This window comes from Meles meles, chromosome 3 (genome assembly GCF_922984935.1).
Source record: "Meles meles chromosome 3, mMelMel3.1 paternal haplotype, whole genome shotgun sequence".
Lineage (NCBI taxonomy): Eukaryota > Metazoa > Chordata > Mammalia > Carnivora > Mustelidae > Meles > Meles meles.
Window position 1 is genome coordinate 105,396,823 of NC_060068.1, and position 18,749 is coordinate 105,415,571.

The 18,749-nt window shown below is 33.9% G+C and overlaps 1 protein-coding gene across 4 annotated transcripts in view; it reads right to left on the reverse strand.

The window, feature by feature from the left end:
- ANKHD1 (ankyrin repeat and KH domain containing 1) overlaps window positions 1-18,749 on the reverse strand; it is a 129,643-nt gene that overhangs the window by 56,817 nt on the left and 54,077 nt on the right. For 2 of the 4 annotated variants that reach the window (XM_045999003.1, XM_045999005.1), the window contains exon 10: window positions 17,114-17,223. In XM_045999003.1, the coding sequence (XP_045854959.1) occupies window positions 17,114-17,223 (110 nt within the window). Of the gene's footprint in view, window positions 1-6,456; window positions 6,531-17,113; window positions 17,224-18,749 lie in introns of those variants that run through there. The other 2 variants (XM_045999002.1, XM_045999006.1) reach the window with 2 other exon arrangements.

Here is an 18,749-nt window from a genome sequence, read left to right on the forward strand (position 1 = left end):
CAGAAAGTATAGTCCCAAGATCCTAACTCCAAATCAAATTTCAAAATTCAACACACTAATAAAATTTCTGAAATAAAAGGTGTGAAAGGCTATTTTATTTTCCTCCATAAAAATACATGCATGCATTCTTTGGTTTTGAAAAACATAATTATATTTGAGAAAATGGTAGGTAAAGGAATGCCCCAACTTTTTAATGTATTTATAATATTTCGTGTCCTAAAATCAATAATGTAAATCCTACAACATATATAAGGTGCCCCAAGATATCTGACCACTAAGTCCTTCTCTTAAAATAGGAATCAGGGATGCTTGGGTGGCTCAGTCAGATGAGTGGCCAATTCCTGATTTTTGGCATGGTCATGTTCTTGGGGTCCCAGGACAGAGACCTGCACTGGGCTCTGCACTCAGAGGTGAGTCCGCTTGAGTCTCCCTCTCTCTCTGCTCCCCACCCCTGCTCTCTTGTGCGCACGCAGGCGCTTGCTCTCTCATTCTAAATAAATCCCTAAAATAGGAATCAAATTTGTATATACTACTTACTTATGAATGTTGGGTTTGTTAGCAAAGCCAATATTTGCTCAAGATCAATCAAATTTTAGGATCTAAACTATGGTCTTTTTCCTTCATAAACACAGAAAATTATTTTCCAAAGTTATAAATTTAAATATTGCACATTATAACATTTCTTCTTTCTCTGTTCTTGGAAATAGCTAGAACAACGTACAGTTTATTTATTCCTTGAGCATCTGGTAAAACTCACCTATATATTCATCTGAACTTCTTCCTTTCATTGGATGGATGATTTTAAACTACTGATTCAATGTGTAATATACTTATCGTTCTACTGAGGTTTCCTATTCATGAGTCAATTTTGATAAATTTATATATTCATGGAAAAAATCTGCATTCATTTCATGCAAGTATTCAAATTTATTGATGTTAATATGATTGCCTTATAAATTTTCATGATCTCTACTGTATCATATAGTCGTAACTCCCTTTAAATTTCTACCATTTACCTGTGCATTTCCCCTTTTTAATGAACAGTCTTCCTTATTTTATCTATTTCAGCAGTTGTGTTTTGTTTTTACTAAATCAGTTTTTAAGTTTGGTCTTCTTCCCTATTTTTTATTCCTATTTTTTGTTGTTTTCTATTCTATTAATTTTGCTTTTATCTTTATTATTACCTTATTTTGTGGTGCTTTTTGTTGTTCTTTTATTAGCTTCATTTACTTTCATTTTATATATTAAAAAAACTTTTCCTTCTAAGGACCACTTTAGCTGTATCCTCTCACCTAAGTTTTGATATGTAGTTTTTGTGATAATTTCTTTGTAATTTTCGCTATGATTGCCTCGTTAACCCATGAATTATATAAAAGTATTTTTTCTTCACTTTCTAGTTGAATGGGATTTTTTTGAAAAAGGTTTTATTATTAATTTGTAATTTCAAATCAATAAAGATCAAAGAATTTAGTCCAGGTGACTAAGGAGTTTGTCTTAAAGACTTTGTAGCCTAAAACATGGACAATTTTATTCATGTTCCATGTACTGGAAAAGAATTCATAGTATATATATAATAGGAATAGAATGTTAGCTATTTACAAGCAAATCTGATTTTTCTATTCTTAACAATTGCTTTATCTCTTTGATCAGTTTCATACAGAAGTCTGTGGAAAAAAACCCTATCACCACAAATATAGACCTATCTTTCTTGTAACTTTGTAATTTTCTATTTTCTTTAGAAGCTAGATTGTTACTGATTAATCACTATTATATCAATTGAAGGAACATTTATCTCTAAAATTGCTTTTGGCTTAAAATCCCATTTCAGGGGGAAAATGGGCAGCTCAATCATTAAGCATCTGCCTTTGGCTTAGGTCATGATCCCAGTGTCCTGGGATCGACCCCCATATCAGGCTCCCTACTAAGCAGGAAGCCTGCTTTTCCCTCTCCAGCTCCCCTGTGCTTGTATTCTCTCTCGCGCTATCTCTGTCACAAATAAAATCTTTTTAAAAAATTCCATTTCATTGGATATTAATATTGCCTTACATAACTTTCTCCATCACTTCGTCAATCTTCCCCTATTAGTTCACTTTAGATTTATCCCTGAAGACAGAACTTGCTAGATTTTCATTTTTAATCTAATTCAAAAGTCTTTCCCTTTAACAACTGTGTTCAACAGATTTATATTTGTTCTGATTACTGACATATCTTGCAAAAAAAAAAAAAAAAATCTTTAAAGTTATTCAGTACCTGATCCTTCTCTCCTGAACAACAGAGGGACTCCAGCATGGCTTTTCAACCTTTTAACACATTCTTCCGAATTTCATGCTACTGCTGTCTAAACTTTAGTATCACTTTGGTTTTAAGCATAAAAATTTAGGTGTTGTATTAAAAATTTATATTTATAATATGTTTCACTAATTTCTTTGCTTACCGTAGCTTCCTGCATCCCACGCCTTCCTCCAGGATATATCTGTCTCCTTATTGATGTATATATCTTTTAGTAGTTCTTTTGGCAAGGATCTGAGGTGGTAAGCTCTTTTATTCTTTGTAGATCTGAAAATAAGTTTATTTTTCCTTCTCTGGAAGAGTAGTTGAGTATAGAATTCTATTTTTTTTCTGGTATTTGGAGGATATTACTTCCCACTGTCTTCTGTGATTATTACTGTTAATGAGAATCTGCTGTCAAAAATTTGATTGTTGCTCCTTTGAAGTAATGCACTTTTCCCCTTCTAGTAGCTTCTAAAATATTATCTTTCAAATTCTACAGTTTCATTTGTTTTATTTACTAATTTTTCAATCAAGGATTCATGTCTGGCTCCAATTTCAGAAAATTCTCTATCATTACCTCGTCAAACATTGCCTCTACTGTGTATTTCTATCCTCTCATTCGGAAATTTCAAATGTGTGGTAGAGCTTCTCGATCTACCCTTTTTCTCAATTTCTCTTTCATAAAATCTTCCATTTCTTTATCTTTATGCTATATTGTGTTATTTCTCATTTAATCACCTGATTCACTATTTTTTTATTCAACTGAGTCCAATATATTATTTATCCCATATATATTTTATTTCCACAATTTTCCCTCTCGCAAAGTTAACATTTCTTATTTCATACCCATCTGTTCTTAATTCATAATTATTGGCTTTTGTTTCATTATTTCATGTTGTTTTATGACTACTAGTTATAGTTTAAAATAAGCATGTTTTAAGTCTTTTATTTTAATTGCCTGAGCTTGAAGTTTTCTGTTTTGCTGCTTTTTGTTTGTTTGCTACATCTTGACTATCTCTCCATGTAGATTTGCTCTTGAGCTTCATAATTTTTGTGAAAAACTCAATTTGCATGAGAGTTTTTTCTTTTATTTCTATTTACAAACTTATCCCTTCTCATCAGATGATCTGAAAGTTGCCTGAATCTGACCCTAAAAGTCCATGTCAGCAAGAGATCTTTGTTGGCAACTTAAACTTCTGGTCTCATGGAATTATTTCAATTCTGCTCACTAAATCAAAAAATAGAGGGGCACCTGGGTGGCTCAGTGGGTTAAGCCTCTGCCTTCAGCTCAGGTCATGATTCTAGGGTCGTGGGATCGAGCCCCGAGTCGGGCTCTCTGCTCGGTGGGGAGCCTACTTCCCCTTCTCTCTCTCTGCCTGCCTCTCTGCCTACTTGTGATCTCTGTCTGTCAAATAAATAAATAAAGTCTTAAAAAAAGAGTGTCTTCCAAGTTTAGTTACACTGTTGTCTTTGTATCTTCATTCTACCAAGAACAAGTAGATCATTTCTAACTGCAACAAGGAAGTTGATTGTAGCTTTTTTTTTTTTAAATTTTATTTATTTATTTGACAGAGAGAGAGATCACAAGTAGGCAGAGAGGCAGGCAGAGAGAGAGGAGGAAGCAGGCTCCCTGCAGAGCAGAGAGCCCGATGTGGGGCTCGATCCCAGGACCCTGAGAGCATGACCTGAGCCGAAGGCAGAGGCTTTAACCCACTGAGCCACCCAGGTGCCCCTGATTGTAGCTTTTTTCCCCACCTTTGTTCACAGGTAGGGCAATAAGGTCCCCAGTTCCTTGCTTCAGTCAAGTAGACTAGATCTACTCGCCTATTCCATTTGTGATGCATTCAGTCCCTATTGCCTACAGAAACTGTAATCCCAGCCCCCACACTCCCCCTTTCTTTCAATTTTAATTCTCCTTGGGCATATAGCTTCAGCTGTGCATCCATGCTCCACTTCTAGTCTAGTGTTCTTTAATCTTTTTTTCTAACTGTAGCTACAGAGTCTTAATTGGTTTTTCTCCCATACTTTATTATATCTACATACTTGAAACAACAGAGAGCAGAGAGTTTTCAAAATACACTAACACTGACTTTACCTTCTTGACTGGATGTCATTTGTACTTCTATTTAAACAAACTTGAGATAGCCGAAAAGGGCTCATTCAAAATACAATAACCTAGAAAGGGAGAACTTGGCCTTTAAAAGAAAAGGTATTAGGAATTTTGTGTACTTCACAAATAGTTTTAGATCAAGAAAAAAATAGATAAAAGTCTTCTAGCTTTGAATAGTAAAACTAAAAAATCTGTACGTTATTCCTTAATAAAAACTTAACATTTAAAAAGTAGGTCATATTTAAAGTTAATTAAGATAAGCTAATTAATTATCATTGAACTATATTGATAAATGGATAACTAGAACTTTGTAAGTCCCCTAAAATCTTATTCATGAAAAATACTCTGCAATGTTTTGGTTCTGAGGAATAAGCACCAGGAGGAAAAGGGTGCATTTTTTTTCCCCATTTGGATTTAGATAATAAAATTTAATTTAAAATTAAGTTTATTTTTTAAAAAGTAAGTTGATTTCCCTTAAAATTATAGCCATGCACACCCAAGTTATACATCTAAGGATTGTAACTATATTACAGAGGCAGTACTTATTCAAGTTGGAGGAGGACATTGTCAAGGGAAAGACCAGAATCACAGAAGAGGGAGAGGAGACTGTTTTATACTATGTATGTACTAGAGGATTCTAATTTTCTCCCCCCCCCCCCGGGGGGGGGGGTATGTTCTTCCAATCTACCACGTATTTTAATTATTACCTTAGTGATCTGCTCTTACTGATCTTATTCATATCCCTTAGGACAATTGAGATGGAAAAAAGATTGAGGCACTACTCTAGGGCTTGTGTTTAGCTCAGCTTCTAAAAATCCTAAGTGAAAGAGAAAAACCAACTTACTCAGTTTGTTTGGAGAAAGAATGATGGATTATAAAGCAAAAATGGAAAAGGAAGAGAACTCAACACTGATGCAGAGTAACTGATGGACTCTAGCAATGTCTCAAAGTGTGGAATATGGAGAACTTGCCATCAGCATCTCCTGGGATATCACTTAAAATGCAGAGTCCCCATTTCAGATCTACTCAATCTGAACCTCTAATAAAAGTGGGGCCACAAAGCTCATTTAAAAAAACTACCCCAAGTTTTTGAGACTTACAGTGTAGAGAATAGATTTATAATCACGTTTCCTTTAGCCAATCTGAGAAGAAAGAAATACTTTATCTGAAATAACACTCCGCTTTATGTTCTTGATAGGAGCCTGAGATACTATACAACTGAGTAAAAATTCGTATTTTCACATAATGTTTTGTGAAATATATTTATGTGGTTCAAAAGAGAATGAATATAGCAGCTTCTCATTCAACAAGACAATAATGAAGATCCTTAACAAGCCTTTTGATTAAGAGTGGCTTGATACTGAAAAATTTATTTTAGAAGGTTAACTGTGATATAATCACAATTTATTCGTGATTTTAAAATCAAGCACTGCTTCCTGAGTTTAAACAAATCTCTCTGAATTAAAATGGATACTAAATTTGCTTGACTCTTAAAACCATGAGGCACAAATTCAAAACATTTTCTCAAAAGAAATGTTTGATTATGAATAATTATTTACCTTCTTAAAAATCAATTTCAAAATGAAATTACAGGGGGCAATTTTACAAAAATAATTTTAAGTTTATAGAAATTAATGGCATGAATAACATATAGTAAACGCTTCACCTAATTTTTTTTTCTTTGAGGATTATATAAAAAAACAATCCAATATAACTCCCTAAGCCTGGGTTTCAGATTTTTGATGAACAAAGCGGAATGCAAAGGACTTTAAAACTGAGGATTTCTCTCTGTAGTATGTTGAATCTCCCAGTAAGGAAGAATGCAAAAGAACTATCTGAATAAGAAAATCTATTTTCACCTAAGAAATTTTTTAGGAATACCACACAAATAAAATACTAAGGAAGCAAACTACTAGTAACATAAATCTCTTCTTATTGGAACTTCATAATCTTTTTCAATTGAAGAATATTTCCTTTGTCACCCAGCAAGGTCCTGGAACTTCTTGGCTGTAATTCAGATATCCAGAGTTTTGGTTACCTACAACATCTATTCCTTATGTAGTAGCTTACAAGCATCAAAGGCCTCCCTCACCTGATGCTTGGCCGGATCTATGCCCTCCAAAATAGTCTTCATGTCCTCCTGCTTGTCCTGTGAAAGGAAAAAGAAGAACTCACGGATCTTATTCCAAAAATGAAAATCACATTTGGCCGTGAAGACCTTGTGACTGGTATTTCAGGTGCTGGGCTTTGTAAACTCAGGATCTTCAACTAAAGAGATTCTCATCTATAGAGATCATAATCTCAGAAGCAGACTATGATTTTTTTTTTAGGGGTCTGATAATGTGGTTCTCTATAATATAACTTCAGTATAAACTTTTACACACAAAAATTCTGCTGAATTACTTGAACTCATGCCTTTGTCTTGAAATACAACTAGAGCCACAGAATCAAGAGCAGTGTCTTACTATCTAACCAAGGAAAATATTTAAATCAAAGGAATTGGGAATATCAGAAGTTGGGAGAAAAAGTAAAGAAAATACTATAAAGTGTTTAAATAGTTATATAGTTTTCTCCCTGAGAAATGCCCTTAGCACTCATGCTTTTCAACTAAATCAGGAACTTCCAAAGAGCTTGAGATATGGAATAGATCTATTTTTTTCTCAGTCTAAAGTTGTGACAGAAAGTACCTGAAGGTGAGATAGGGATACCGTAGAAGAAACAGCAATAACCTTTTCAGTCACTAACCACAGAACTAAGTCTCCAATAAAAGAAACATGGCCTAGAGAAAGTTTCACTCTTTTTTTAACTCTTTAAAAAAGGATTTATTTATATATTTGAGAGAGAGAGAGAGAGAGAGAGTGTGTGTGTGTGTGTGTGTGTGTGTGTGTACAGCACACACAAGGGGATGCGCAGAGGGAGAGGGAGAGAATCTCAAGCAGCGTGCCCCCTGAGTAGGGACTCAGGTGCAGGGCCAAGGCGCATCTCATGACCCTTGAGACCACAGCCTGAGCTGAAATCATGTCTGGTGCTTAACCACCTGAGCCACCCAGGTGCTCCGAGAAACTTCACTCTTAAGTCACTCCTACCTCTTCTTTGGGTGACATGCTTACCTTAGGGGGATATATGCTCCTATGATGGAGACTTGGTGAGTAAGTATGCTGAGACAACTATATAATCTGAAGAAGCTATTAGGATTCCTCTCCCTGCCCCACCCCTACATGATGTTCAATAAATAGCCAGCCTCATTCAAATATAAATAATAAGTACAGAGTATCCAATAGAGAACGTACTAAGAAATTCCTATAAAAATGGAAACAATAAATTTTTAGTCAAATATCCCCTATACTTCCAAATAAAGAGAACCTGAATTCTTTAAATAACTGAATAAAGTGATATAACAACAAGAAAAGTTCTAAAAATAAGTTGGAAGAAGAGAAGAAACTAAATCACGAAATCATGAAAATCACATAGAAGCAGAAATGTACAGAAAAAAATAGTGACCTGGAGGATGGGCTTAAGAAAAACAATGCAGAGGAAAAAAGAAAGAAATGCAAAGAATTAGACATAAAGATAAAAGAAACAAGAAAAATCCAATATACCAATAATAAATATCCCAGAAGAAAGCAGAATAGAAAAAGAAGCATTCAAGGATATAATACAAGAAAACTGAAGGAGGGGGAGAAGACCTAACAAGATGACCTAAAATCTTCTCACTAATTTCCAGGAAAAATTATATAAAATAATAAACACCAAGACATAGTCTGATGAAATCTCAAAGGTTTAAAAGTATAATGAAAGACTCTTATATGATAATCCAGGCAAAAAAAGGAAGTAACTTACACATAATAGGGACTATTCCAGCAAGCTTTGGAAATATTCAGTACCAGAAGACAGTACAATAGAGGGTTTTAAATTTTGAGGAGAAAAAAGAAGCAATTCAATAATTTTATATATGGTTACATTCATTCATAAATACAACATATAGTAGTCTCAAAAATGCAAGCATCTGTGAATTCATTTTTTGGAGGAGGAAAGTAAATTCAAATCAAAATGCCACTATCAGCCAGCCAAAAGGGAGTCAGGTTTAGGAACTCCAGAATTATAAGGCTACCTACTACAAGAGTAGTAAGATAAACAGTGAATCCCCTAAATACACAGTTAAAGTTAAACAACATGAGAAATGGTGTAAAAAAAGAAAGACTGTAAATATAAATGTTATTAAAAAATGACAATACAAAAAAAAAAAAAACCGAACTCATGCAAATCCTATGGGGGAAGATACATTATTCTCCTCTTTCAGAATGAAATCAATATTGTCTGAATATTTGATTTTTCTTGAAAAATTCAATGTTAAGGAAATTAAAAAATATTTCAAAATTTGCATTTGTAGATGATGTCTGAATACTCTTTCAGAAAGTAATTTTACACCTGTGTTTTATGTAGTTCACAAAAGCTTTGGGAGCAATTAAGAAGCAGCTCACAGAGCTACTTGGAACACAGAAAGATTTTTTTAGATAAAACAAACATGGAGACTCTGATTAAAGATTAGAAAATTAAACCAAGAAAAGAAAGAAAGAGAAGGAACTCACTCACTATAATTCAATAAGAATGTGGGGAATCAGGTCTCAACTGTTAATAGAGATGCAGACTGGTTCAGCATTTGTGAACAATTTGGCAGCAGCTACCAAAATTTTAGATGTGGATCTTCTGATAACCAGTAATTTCATTTCTAGGAATTTATCCCTATAGATAAATTCACAAAAGTAGCAGAAATATGTAAATATGTTTAACAATATATAGTATAGCGTATCTATAATATTTAAAAACTGTAATAACCCAGAAGTTCATGAATAAATAAATGGTCAATAAATTACATAGAACCCTGGTACCTGTGAAGAAGAATGAGTAATCTATAGGAACATAGAAAAATATTATAAGAAAAAAGTTACAGAAGAGTATATGTAGTAACAAATCCACTCATATAAGAAAAGACACTGTTCACATACATGGACTATATATATGCTTGGGGATAGAAATGTCTAGAAGGACAAATATTGCTGAAATTTATTTTATTTATTTTTTTTAAAGATTTTATTTATTTATTTGACAGAGAGAGATCACAAGTAGGCAGAGAGGCAAGCAGAGAGAGTGAGAGGGAAGCAGGCTCCCTGCCAAGCAGAGAGCCCGATGCGGGACTCGATCCCAGGACCCTGAGATCATGACCTGAGCCGAAGGCAGTGGCCTAAACCACTGAGCCACCCAGGCGCCCCTATTGCTGAAATTTAAAAAAGATTATGAAAGGGGACCTGGTCCACATTTCTATTTCATAAGATTTAATACAGATAACAAATTAATCTTTCAAAGCTTTTTCTTTTAAGGGAAGTTCACATCAAATCTCATTTCAAAGGAAATAAATTCCACAAATAAGAACCAGAGAGTGTTAACACATTCATGTCCAAGTCATGTAATTTCAACTTTCTAAAAAGTGCCCAAAGAAGTTCATTTGTCTGGGAGAATTCAATTCAAGGAAAGCAAAAAGAGTCAGAGAGCCAACTTTATGGTTAGGGATGAAAATTGGTGATAGACCATTATGACATATTCAAAGTGCCCAATTTCCTCATCAGTGTTAAAGTGCTTCAACTTTAAAAAAATTTCTAAAAATGTTTAAAAAAAAAGGCCTTAAAAGCTATGATCAACACTACGGAGAAAGTATAGTGAAACCAAAATTCTATCTCAATAAGGAATTATACAAAGCACTGAACACTGATAACTGTTTCTTTCAACATATGTGACTTTTCATCATACACACATAAAATATCTCTGGAAGGATACAGGAAATGAACATTATGGCCAATGGAGAGGGAAAGTAGGTGCCCATAGGGCACTTTACATTTGAATTTTGAACCATGTAAAGATATCACCTATTTAAAACTAAGAAAAAAATTCTCAGAGTGCTGGGTGGCTCAGTGGGTTAAGCCTCTATCTTCAGCTCAGGTCATGATCTCAGGGTCCTGGGATCGAGCCCTCTCTGCTGAACAGAGAGCTTGCCTTCCCCTCTCTCTGCCTGTCTCTGTGCCTACTTGTGATCTCTCTCTCTCTGTCAAATAAATAAATAAGATCTTTAAAAAAAAAAAAAAAAAACTAAGAAAAAAATTTCAATTATAAACTTAAAAAAAAAATAACAATTTAGCCAAAATAACAAGGAAATTTAGTATTGGTACAGAACCAACTTCTACTCAATATGGCAAATACCCCATAACTGGCAATGCTCTGTACCTACAACACTTCCTTAGGTTGGTTTTATTTATTTCCTCTGACCCATTTCATCTAAAACAGATTTGCTGTGAGAAAAAAAAAAAAAAACTAGCTCTATCTCATGCCTTCAGTATCCTCTCCCTTTTCCACCCATTCTTCAAGGTGGTAAACATTTTTTTTTTTTTTTTTAAAGATCGTATTTATTTATTTGACAGAGAGACAGTGAGAGAGGGAACATAAGCAGGGGCAGTGGGAAAGGGAAAAGCAGACTCCCCACTGAGCAGGAAGCCTGATGTGGGCTCTATCCCAGGACCCTGAGATCATGACCTGAGCCAAAGGCATATGGTTAGCGCCTGAGCCATCCAGGTGCCCCAAGGTGGTAAACATCTTAAAGTAAAATGACATTCTAAATTCCTTGTCTCTCATTGAACATTGCCTGTGTATACTTGAAAGCCGAAGCTGTAAAAACAATCCTACACAAAGGACATTTTGAAAAGTTTTAAGGTATGTAAGATGAGAAGATGAACACAAGTTTATATTGCTACTTGAAATAAACTTTGACCACAAGAAAAAAAAGAATGTATTTGTAATTGAATAATTCCAAAGATAACTGAGAGACTTATATTCTTGAGGAAAAAGTTCATTTAAAACAAAAATCCAAAAAAAAAAAAAATCCATGTCAAAGAAACTCTTCCTACTTCTTTAACAGTATTTAAGTAGAATAAAATATTAACAGATGACTAAAAGGTAATGACTTAGCTTTATAATGCCAGATTATCATTTATTGGGTAGCCTTACTAAGTCAATTATGTATTTTAGGGATTAATAACTTTTTTTTTTAAATAGATTCCACACCCAGCATGGGGCCCAAACTCATGACCCTGAGATCAAGACCTGAGCTGAGATCAAGAGTCGAATGCTTAAAAAAAAAAAAAAAGAGTCAAATGCTTAACCAACTGAGCCACCCAGACACCCCAGGGATAAATAACTTCTATCTATTAAGACAATCTATAAGATATTTTATGACAAGTTAAATCTGCTAACTAGTAATTATAGTTAACACTCAAAATAATTTTGGGGGTAATTAAAATGCATCTAATACATACAAATATTTTAGGAGGGAAAATAATTTACATAATACTTAGCACCATTATTAGTAATGATGGTTTATAATCTTAAAAATTCATCTTCTTTAAGATCTCATAGTACTTTACATATTCTTGGACTAACAAAACATTCAAGATGATCTAATCCATCTAATACCTCCAAATAGGGAATTCACTTGTTCTTCAGAAATCACAAAATTAGACTTAAGCCAGGTAGTTAAAGATCATCTGGTCTAAATCCCTCACAAGAAAAGGAAAAGGACCTGCTTCCCCCTCTTTCTCTGCCTGCCTCTCTGCCTACTTGTGATCTCTCTCTGTGTCAAATAAATAAATAAAATCTTAAAAAAAAAAAAAAGGAATACACAAGAAAAGGAAAAGGAAGAAGAAGAGAAACAAAGAAGCCTGAAGAATTTAAGTGATTTGTCCAAGGATACCCAGCAGAGCCAAAGTAACAGTATTTACATGACTTGGTAAAACAGGTCCGAAAATAATCATAAATTTCACTGTATAGATGTGAAAATCGAGGAAAATGTTTGTTTACTGTATTCATTAGTCATTTGATGGCTATACTGAAAACTTAGACATCCTGTCTAATGTTCCATAGCATTAGTTCTTTTTATTATTTTTATTTTTATTTTATTTTATTTTATTTTAAAATTATTTATTTGACAGAGAGAGAGAGGAGACAAGTAGGCAGAGAGGCAGGCAGAGAGAGAGGGAGAAACAGGCTCCCCACTGAGCAGAGAGCCCGATGCGGGGCTCAATCCCAGGACCCTGAGATCATGACCTGAGCCGAAAGCAGAGGCTTAAACCACTGAGCCACCCAGGCGCCCCGCATTAGTTCTTTTGAAACAACTAAGTGTAGTCTTTGCTGCTCATTAGACTTCCATTCAGATATAGGATTATAGGATATCTTCCATAAGCATTTCTTCCTATAGTAAGTTCTACTTTCAAACAGCAATGCTGGCCTATAAAATGGTAAGGTGGGTCACCAAATCTCTCCATATGAACATAACTAGAATGTACTTACATTCCCTTAATATCTATGTTAGTTGTTTACCATAGGAAGTACTCCTTGAGTGGGGAACTTACTGATCAGTTATACTACAATATACCTCTTTTAGAAATGAAAGGCCAAGGAGCTGAAGACTTATTTAACTGATTTATATTATCACTCTTTCTCCCATTTCAAATTCAGTTTTGCTGGCAAATACAGATGAAGGAAATTCTACAGATGACCATTATTTCTCCTATCCTAACAAATGTACCAAAGTTTTAATACCAAAATTAACATGTCATGATGAAAAGATTAAGATTCTATAATCTTCACAAATGGTTTGGAAAACATAAACACCAAGTCAAAACACCTCTGACATGTTAGTCAACACAAAGTCAAAGTCAAAATTAAAAGCAAGCAAGAGAAAAATGCAGAGTTTTACAATCAAATCAAACTGCTGTATAGTTAATGCAAATTCTCCACCTTGAAGTTGAAAAGTAATAGTAGTAAGACGACTGTGGTAAAAGAAATCAAGCCATAAGTGCTTTAGCTAAAGCTAGCTGGCTACAGAGACAAGAACAAGTATGAAATACTAAAACTTTGCCTTCTGGTCTAAAGACCAGTAACTGGGGAAAATAGCCTAGAGTAATTAAGAACACCAGAGCAGGTTCTAAAAGACTACAGGAGTTGGTCGATTTCAGTTATGAAATGATGTTATTGGTAATTTCCGATCAAAGAGTTCAGTAACAAATGTGTGAGAACACAAATAATATGAAAATTCCTTTTCAGAGAAACAAGATTAAGCAGTTTCCAAAGGCAATTTTTAAATATATTTCTTTTAGATTTTAAGTAATGCTAATGCATTTTAATACAAATTTTCTTAAAATGGGTTTACTCATATACCTATAATCATTATCAAAAACTAAAAATAAACCTGGGCTCAATAAACAAAGATGCTATGTAGACAAAGAAAACACATAAAGGAATAATCTTGATTTCAATATGCAATTCATTCCCATTACTGTTGTCTAAGAGATGCAAACATCAGGAAGATATGAATTAGGTAATTTGCTCAAGGTTTTCTACTCATAGAGTAGTTAAAATGATTCTGCATGCTAAACAGGGATAATTTTCAAATAATTCTGGAATTAATGGACAATTTTTCATTTAATTTTTTATTTTCAAAAAGAACATTTTAAGTGGTCTATTTAAGGATACTAATCAAGTCCAAAAGTTTTAAATAGATTATTCAAATTTAATTATTAAAAAGTTAGAAAAGCTATATATATCAATCCTCTAAATATGATATTCAGTGTCCTTTTTACTAGAAATATCTATATATCATTTATTTTAAAATATTTTTAAAACGAGAAAAAGTGACATTTTAAATAACTAAGTTTCAAATTAGAACATGCACATATTTTGAGGATCTACCTGAAAACACTCAAGTATGCCATGAGTTCTAGCTGAGAATTTTTTTTTTTTAAGATTTTATTTATTTATTTGACAGAGATCACAAGTAGGCAGAGAGGCAGGCAGAGAGGCAGGCAGAGAGAGATGGGGGGAAGCAGGCTCCCCGCGGAGCAGAGAGCCCGATGTGGGGCTTGATCCCAGAACGCTGATATCATGACCTGAGCTGAAGACCGAGGCTTTAACCCACTGAGCTACCCAGGCGCCCCCTAGCTGAGAATTTTTTAAAAGCAATCAATGAGAAAATTCTAGATTTCCCTTAAAACTAAGTCCTGAATTATACCTACTATACATTTAGAATGAAAAGCCATAAAAGTTTTCAGTTTCATTTCAGGCAACAATACAAGAAAACCAAATTGTTGCATTAAAAGTTTTTTAAACCATAATTAATATCCTAACTGATTCTGGTACAAAATATTCTAAAGAATGAGAAACAATAGCTTTTAAGTTCCTTTTCACAAATTATTATTCCAAAACCTTGAACTGTGGCCAGAGTTAGGCTCTAAAATTTAATAAAGCATAGGGGTTGGTTTGGACTATGTTCCAAGGTTGACTTGGACATCCTTATTTAAAACTGAAGGTAAAAATAGTTCCCCCCAAAATGAAGGTTCTCCGCCAGCCCATACACACAGAAAATTCATTCTACTTAAACAACTAACAAATATAGGTATCAGAACACACCAGTGGGATGCCAGAGATAGAATGGGAGTGAAGAGCCTTCTATCTACAAAGGAAAGGAGGAAATTAGTATAGCCCAAAATAGATACTAGGAGGTGGCAGCAAAGAATCACGAACAAGAAAGATGCTATTGCCTATAAGGTCCAGCTAGTTAGAACGATCAGTCACTTTTTTTCAGGATTCAGACTGATCTGCCTGTTTAACTCACTTCTTATTTTTTATTATGTCTGTTTCCCCCACTGGTTTACATAGTAAAGCCTGAAATCACAAAGTTTATTTGTAGGTTTTGAATACCGAACTTACTATACTTTCCCACACTTGCCATATTTTTTATAAAGAACGAGTACTGCTTTTTATTAATCAGGAAAAGAACTAATATTAAAATCGAAAAGTCTCTCCACAGATAGCAAAAGCATGGAACAAGCAATACATTTTTAAAGTTAAAATCAATATATGAGGTTATTCAAAAGAAAAAGAAGCTATGCTCATGAAGTTATTAAATTTAACAGTATTTATACTGTGAAAAATGAAAGCAAGTCAAAAGTTCAATGATAAGTGAATCATGGTTTGTTAATGGAAGAGCTAGAAATATAGAGACTATGTAGCAATATGTAGAACACACAGTAGAAAAAATAGAAAACAACTATATTACACTATGGTTATAATTACAAATAAATATGAATGCGAAGGCATGATTGTAAAATAGAATAAACGATTGTATTAGGATAATAATATTACCCTACTTAATTAAGATATTATTTATCAAGCCACTTTTTTAATCATACATTTGGAATATAATGATAAATTCAAATCTTTTTATCTGTTCATTTAACGTAATTCTTCTGAGGAACTCTAATCATACTCTTTATGTAATTCCAGAAGACTACAAAATAAAACATTTAAATTAAAAATATTTCATAATAGATTTTAAACTCAAAATCAGTAAGGTTTTGCTATATATTAGTTCTCTTAGATGAAATCAATAAGGTTTTGCTATATATTAGATTCTATTTAACAGATAGTTCCTCTCTTTACTACTTAATATTTTCAGAATAATTTTAAACAAACAGATTAAGAAAATGACTTTGCCAAAGAAAAATGGAGAGAATCAGATAGAATTCAGAGGAATATTAAACTTTGTATATAGCTTTTATGCTATATCTTATTTCTTTATTTCAAATGGTGAAATACTTCAATTCTTAATTTTTATGGATGACCCAAAGCAAGTCTAAAAAAGGAAAGAAGACAGAAGTTTAAGATCCACTTAATGCATCATTCTGCGTAATTTTCAAGCAAAAAAAGTACACCTCTCAGAAATTCTAACTGATGAGGAAGATCCTGATTGATTAGAATGAATCCGATTATTATCATTATAATATTTAGAATCAGTAGAAATAATGATAAATGGCATAATCATACTATACATTTACGTTAACCACAATCATTATTTTCCAACAATGTTCTCATTTTGTGGGGATATCTGTTACTTGAAATGGTTTAAATGGCAATATTAAAATTTTTTTTTCTAAATAACTTTAATGTATCAGTCCTCTACAACATTTATAGCTGTGAATGTCTCACAGATTTTTAAGAAATATAAAAGAAAATTTGGAGACAAACTCTAGAAAGCAATTTAAAGTACCTTCCAAAATAAAAATTAGTCAAAGCACACATTTCATCAAGAAGTATGAACCTTTAAAGTGAAAAACTATTTACAATTTCCCACAGTTGTAAAGATTACATATATGAAGCTGCCATCTAATTTGAAATTTTGAAAAGCCAAAACAGAAAACATTAAAAGAAAACCAACAGAATGCTGTAATAATGTTGTTAGGAAGAGGACAGTTTTGTTTTCAAAAGTCAAATTAATTAAAGAAACAAAAGAAATCAAAGTGATGTGATAGGTTATTCTATTCTGTAAACATATCTTTGAAATTATATGTCTAAAAAGAGCAGTTTAAAAAGTTCAGGAATGTCAAACAGGACTGGCGTTAGCAGAAGAAACCAACAAACAGTTTTATCTAGGAAAGAAAGAATATGCCCTATTAAAAACTAAGTACTTTCATATATAATGAATGCAATAATCATAATAACTTTTTCAAAAGTTATTTTATGCAAAGTATGCAAACCATTGATCTCCTTTCCAAGTGTTTTCTAAATGTAAAAAATAAATGAAAGAATATCAACATTCACAAATAAATAAATAAATAAATAAAAATGTCTTACTAAATCGGCCCCTGCTTGAAGTAAAACATCTGCAACATCCGTATGTCCATTTTCACAAGCGTAGGTTAAGGCTGTGTCTCCTGTTGCTGTTGTGGCATGAACATTAGCACCTGGCAAGCAAAAAACCCAAACATTTACTTGTGAACTGTAAAATTGTATTAAATAGTCCAATTTTACAATCTGATGAAATTGATGAATTTAGTGAAATCTTTTTTTTTTTTAAGATTTTATTTATTTGACAGAGATCACAAGTAGGCAGAGAGGCAGGCAGAGAGAGAGGAGGAAGCAAGTTCCCTGGTGAGCAGGGAGCCCGATGCGGGGCTCGATCCTAGAACCCGGGGATCATGACCCAAGCCGAAGGCAGAGGCTTTAACCCACTGAGCCATCCAGGTGCCCTGAAATTGATGAATTCAAATATTAAAATACTACAGTATTTTAAGTATCCTATTTTTCTTTGTTTTTTTTTTAAACTATTTTATGTATTTATTTGACAGAGATCACAAGTAGGCAGAGAGGCAGGCAGAGAGAGAGAGCGGGGAAGCAGGCTCCCTGCTGAGCAGAGAGCCTGATGCAGGGCTTGATCCCAGGACCCTGGGATCATGACCTGAGCCGAAGGCAGAGGCTTTAACCCACTGAGCCACCCAGGCACCCAAGAATCCTATTTTTCTTTTATGCATTTAGGCACACAGAAGGAATGGTACTGGGGTGCATGGGTAGGCTCAGTTGGTGAAACATCTGCCTTCAGCTCAGGTCATAACCCCAGGATCAAATCCCACATCAGGCTCCCTGCTCAGTAGAGAGTCTGCTTCTCCCTCTGACCTTCCCCCATCTCATGGTCTCTCTTTCACTCTACCAAATAAATAGAATCTTAAAAAAAAAAAAGAGGAACTATATCAAATTATTTTATGTAGCCCAAGCGGGGGTGGGGGTGCTGCAAAACAAAAAATATCAAAGAGTTCTCAGAAATCATATTGGTAGTACTGCTGATTTGTATTCTTTTTTTTTTAATTTAATTTTTTTTCAGTGTGCTGATTTGTATTCTTTTTTTTTTTTTAAAGATTTTATTTATTTATTTGACAGAGAGAAATCACAAGAGAGGCAGGCAGAGAGAGAGGAAGGGAAGCAGGCTCTCCGCTGAGCAGAGAGCCCGATGTGGGACTCGATCCCAGGATCCTGAGATCATGACCTGAGCTGAAGGCAGCGGCTTAACCCACTGAGCCACCCAGGCGTCCCCTGATTTGTATTGACATAGTTCTATGGATATCTTAAAATCAAATGAGTAAACGAGTAATCTTTGATGAAAAGTGAAATTTTCGGAACAATTGAGAGAAAACACAGAAGACTGCAGAAGTTAAGTAAAAACTCTATGGCTCTGAATTGGAAGTACTGACATGAACTCATGATGTATTTTGTCCATAAGAAAAATAAATAATTCCTAACTCTGACAAACCAGTAAGTGCTAGAGACAATGACACACCAAGCAGAAATAGTCTCTAGCTTACACTATGGTCTCTACATACTATTTTCTAACGAATGCAACAAGGGCTTAGAAAAATAACTGGTTCCAAGACTGGGGCAGAATGTGTGTAAGATGTGCCTGAAATACTTGCCATATCAGAAACCAACGGAATTATGA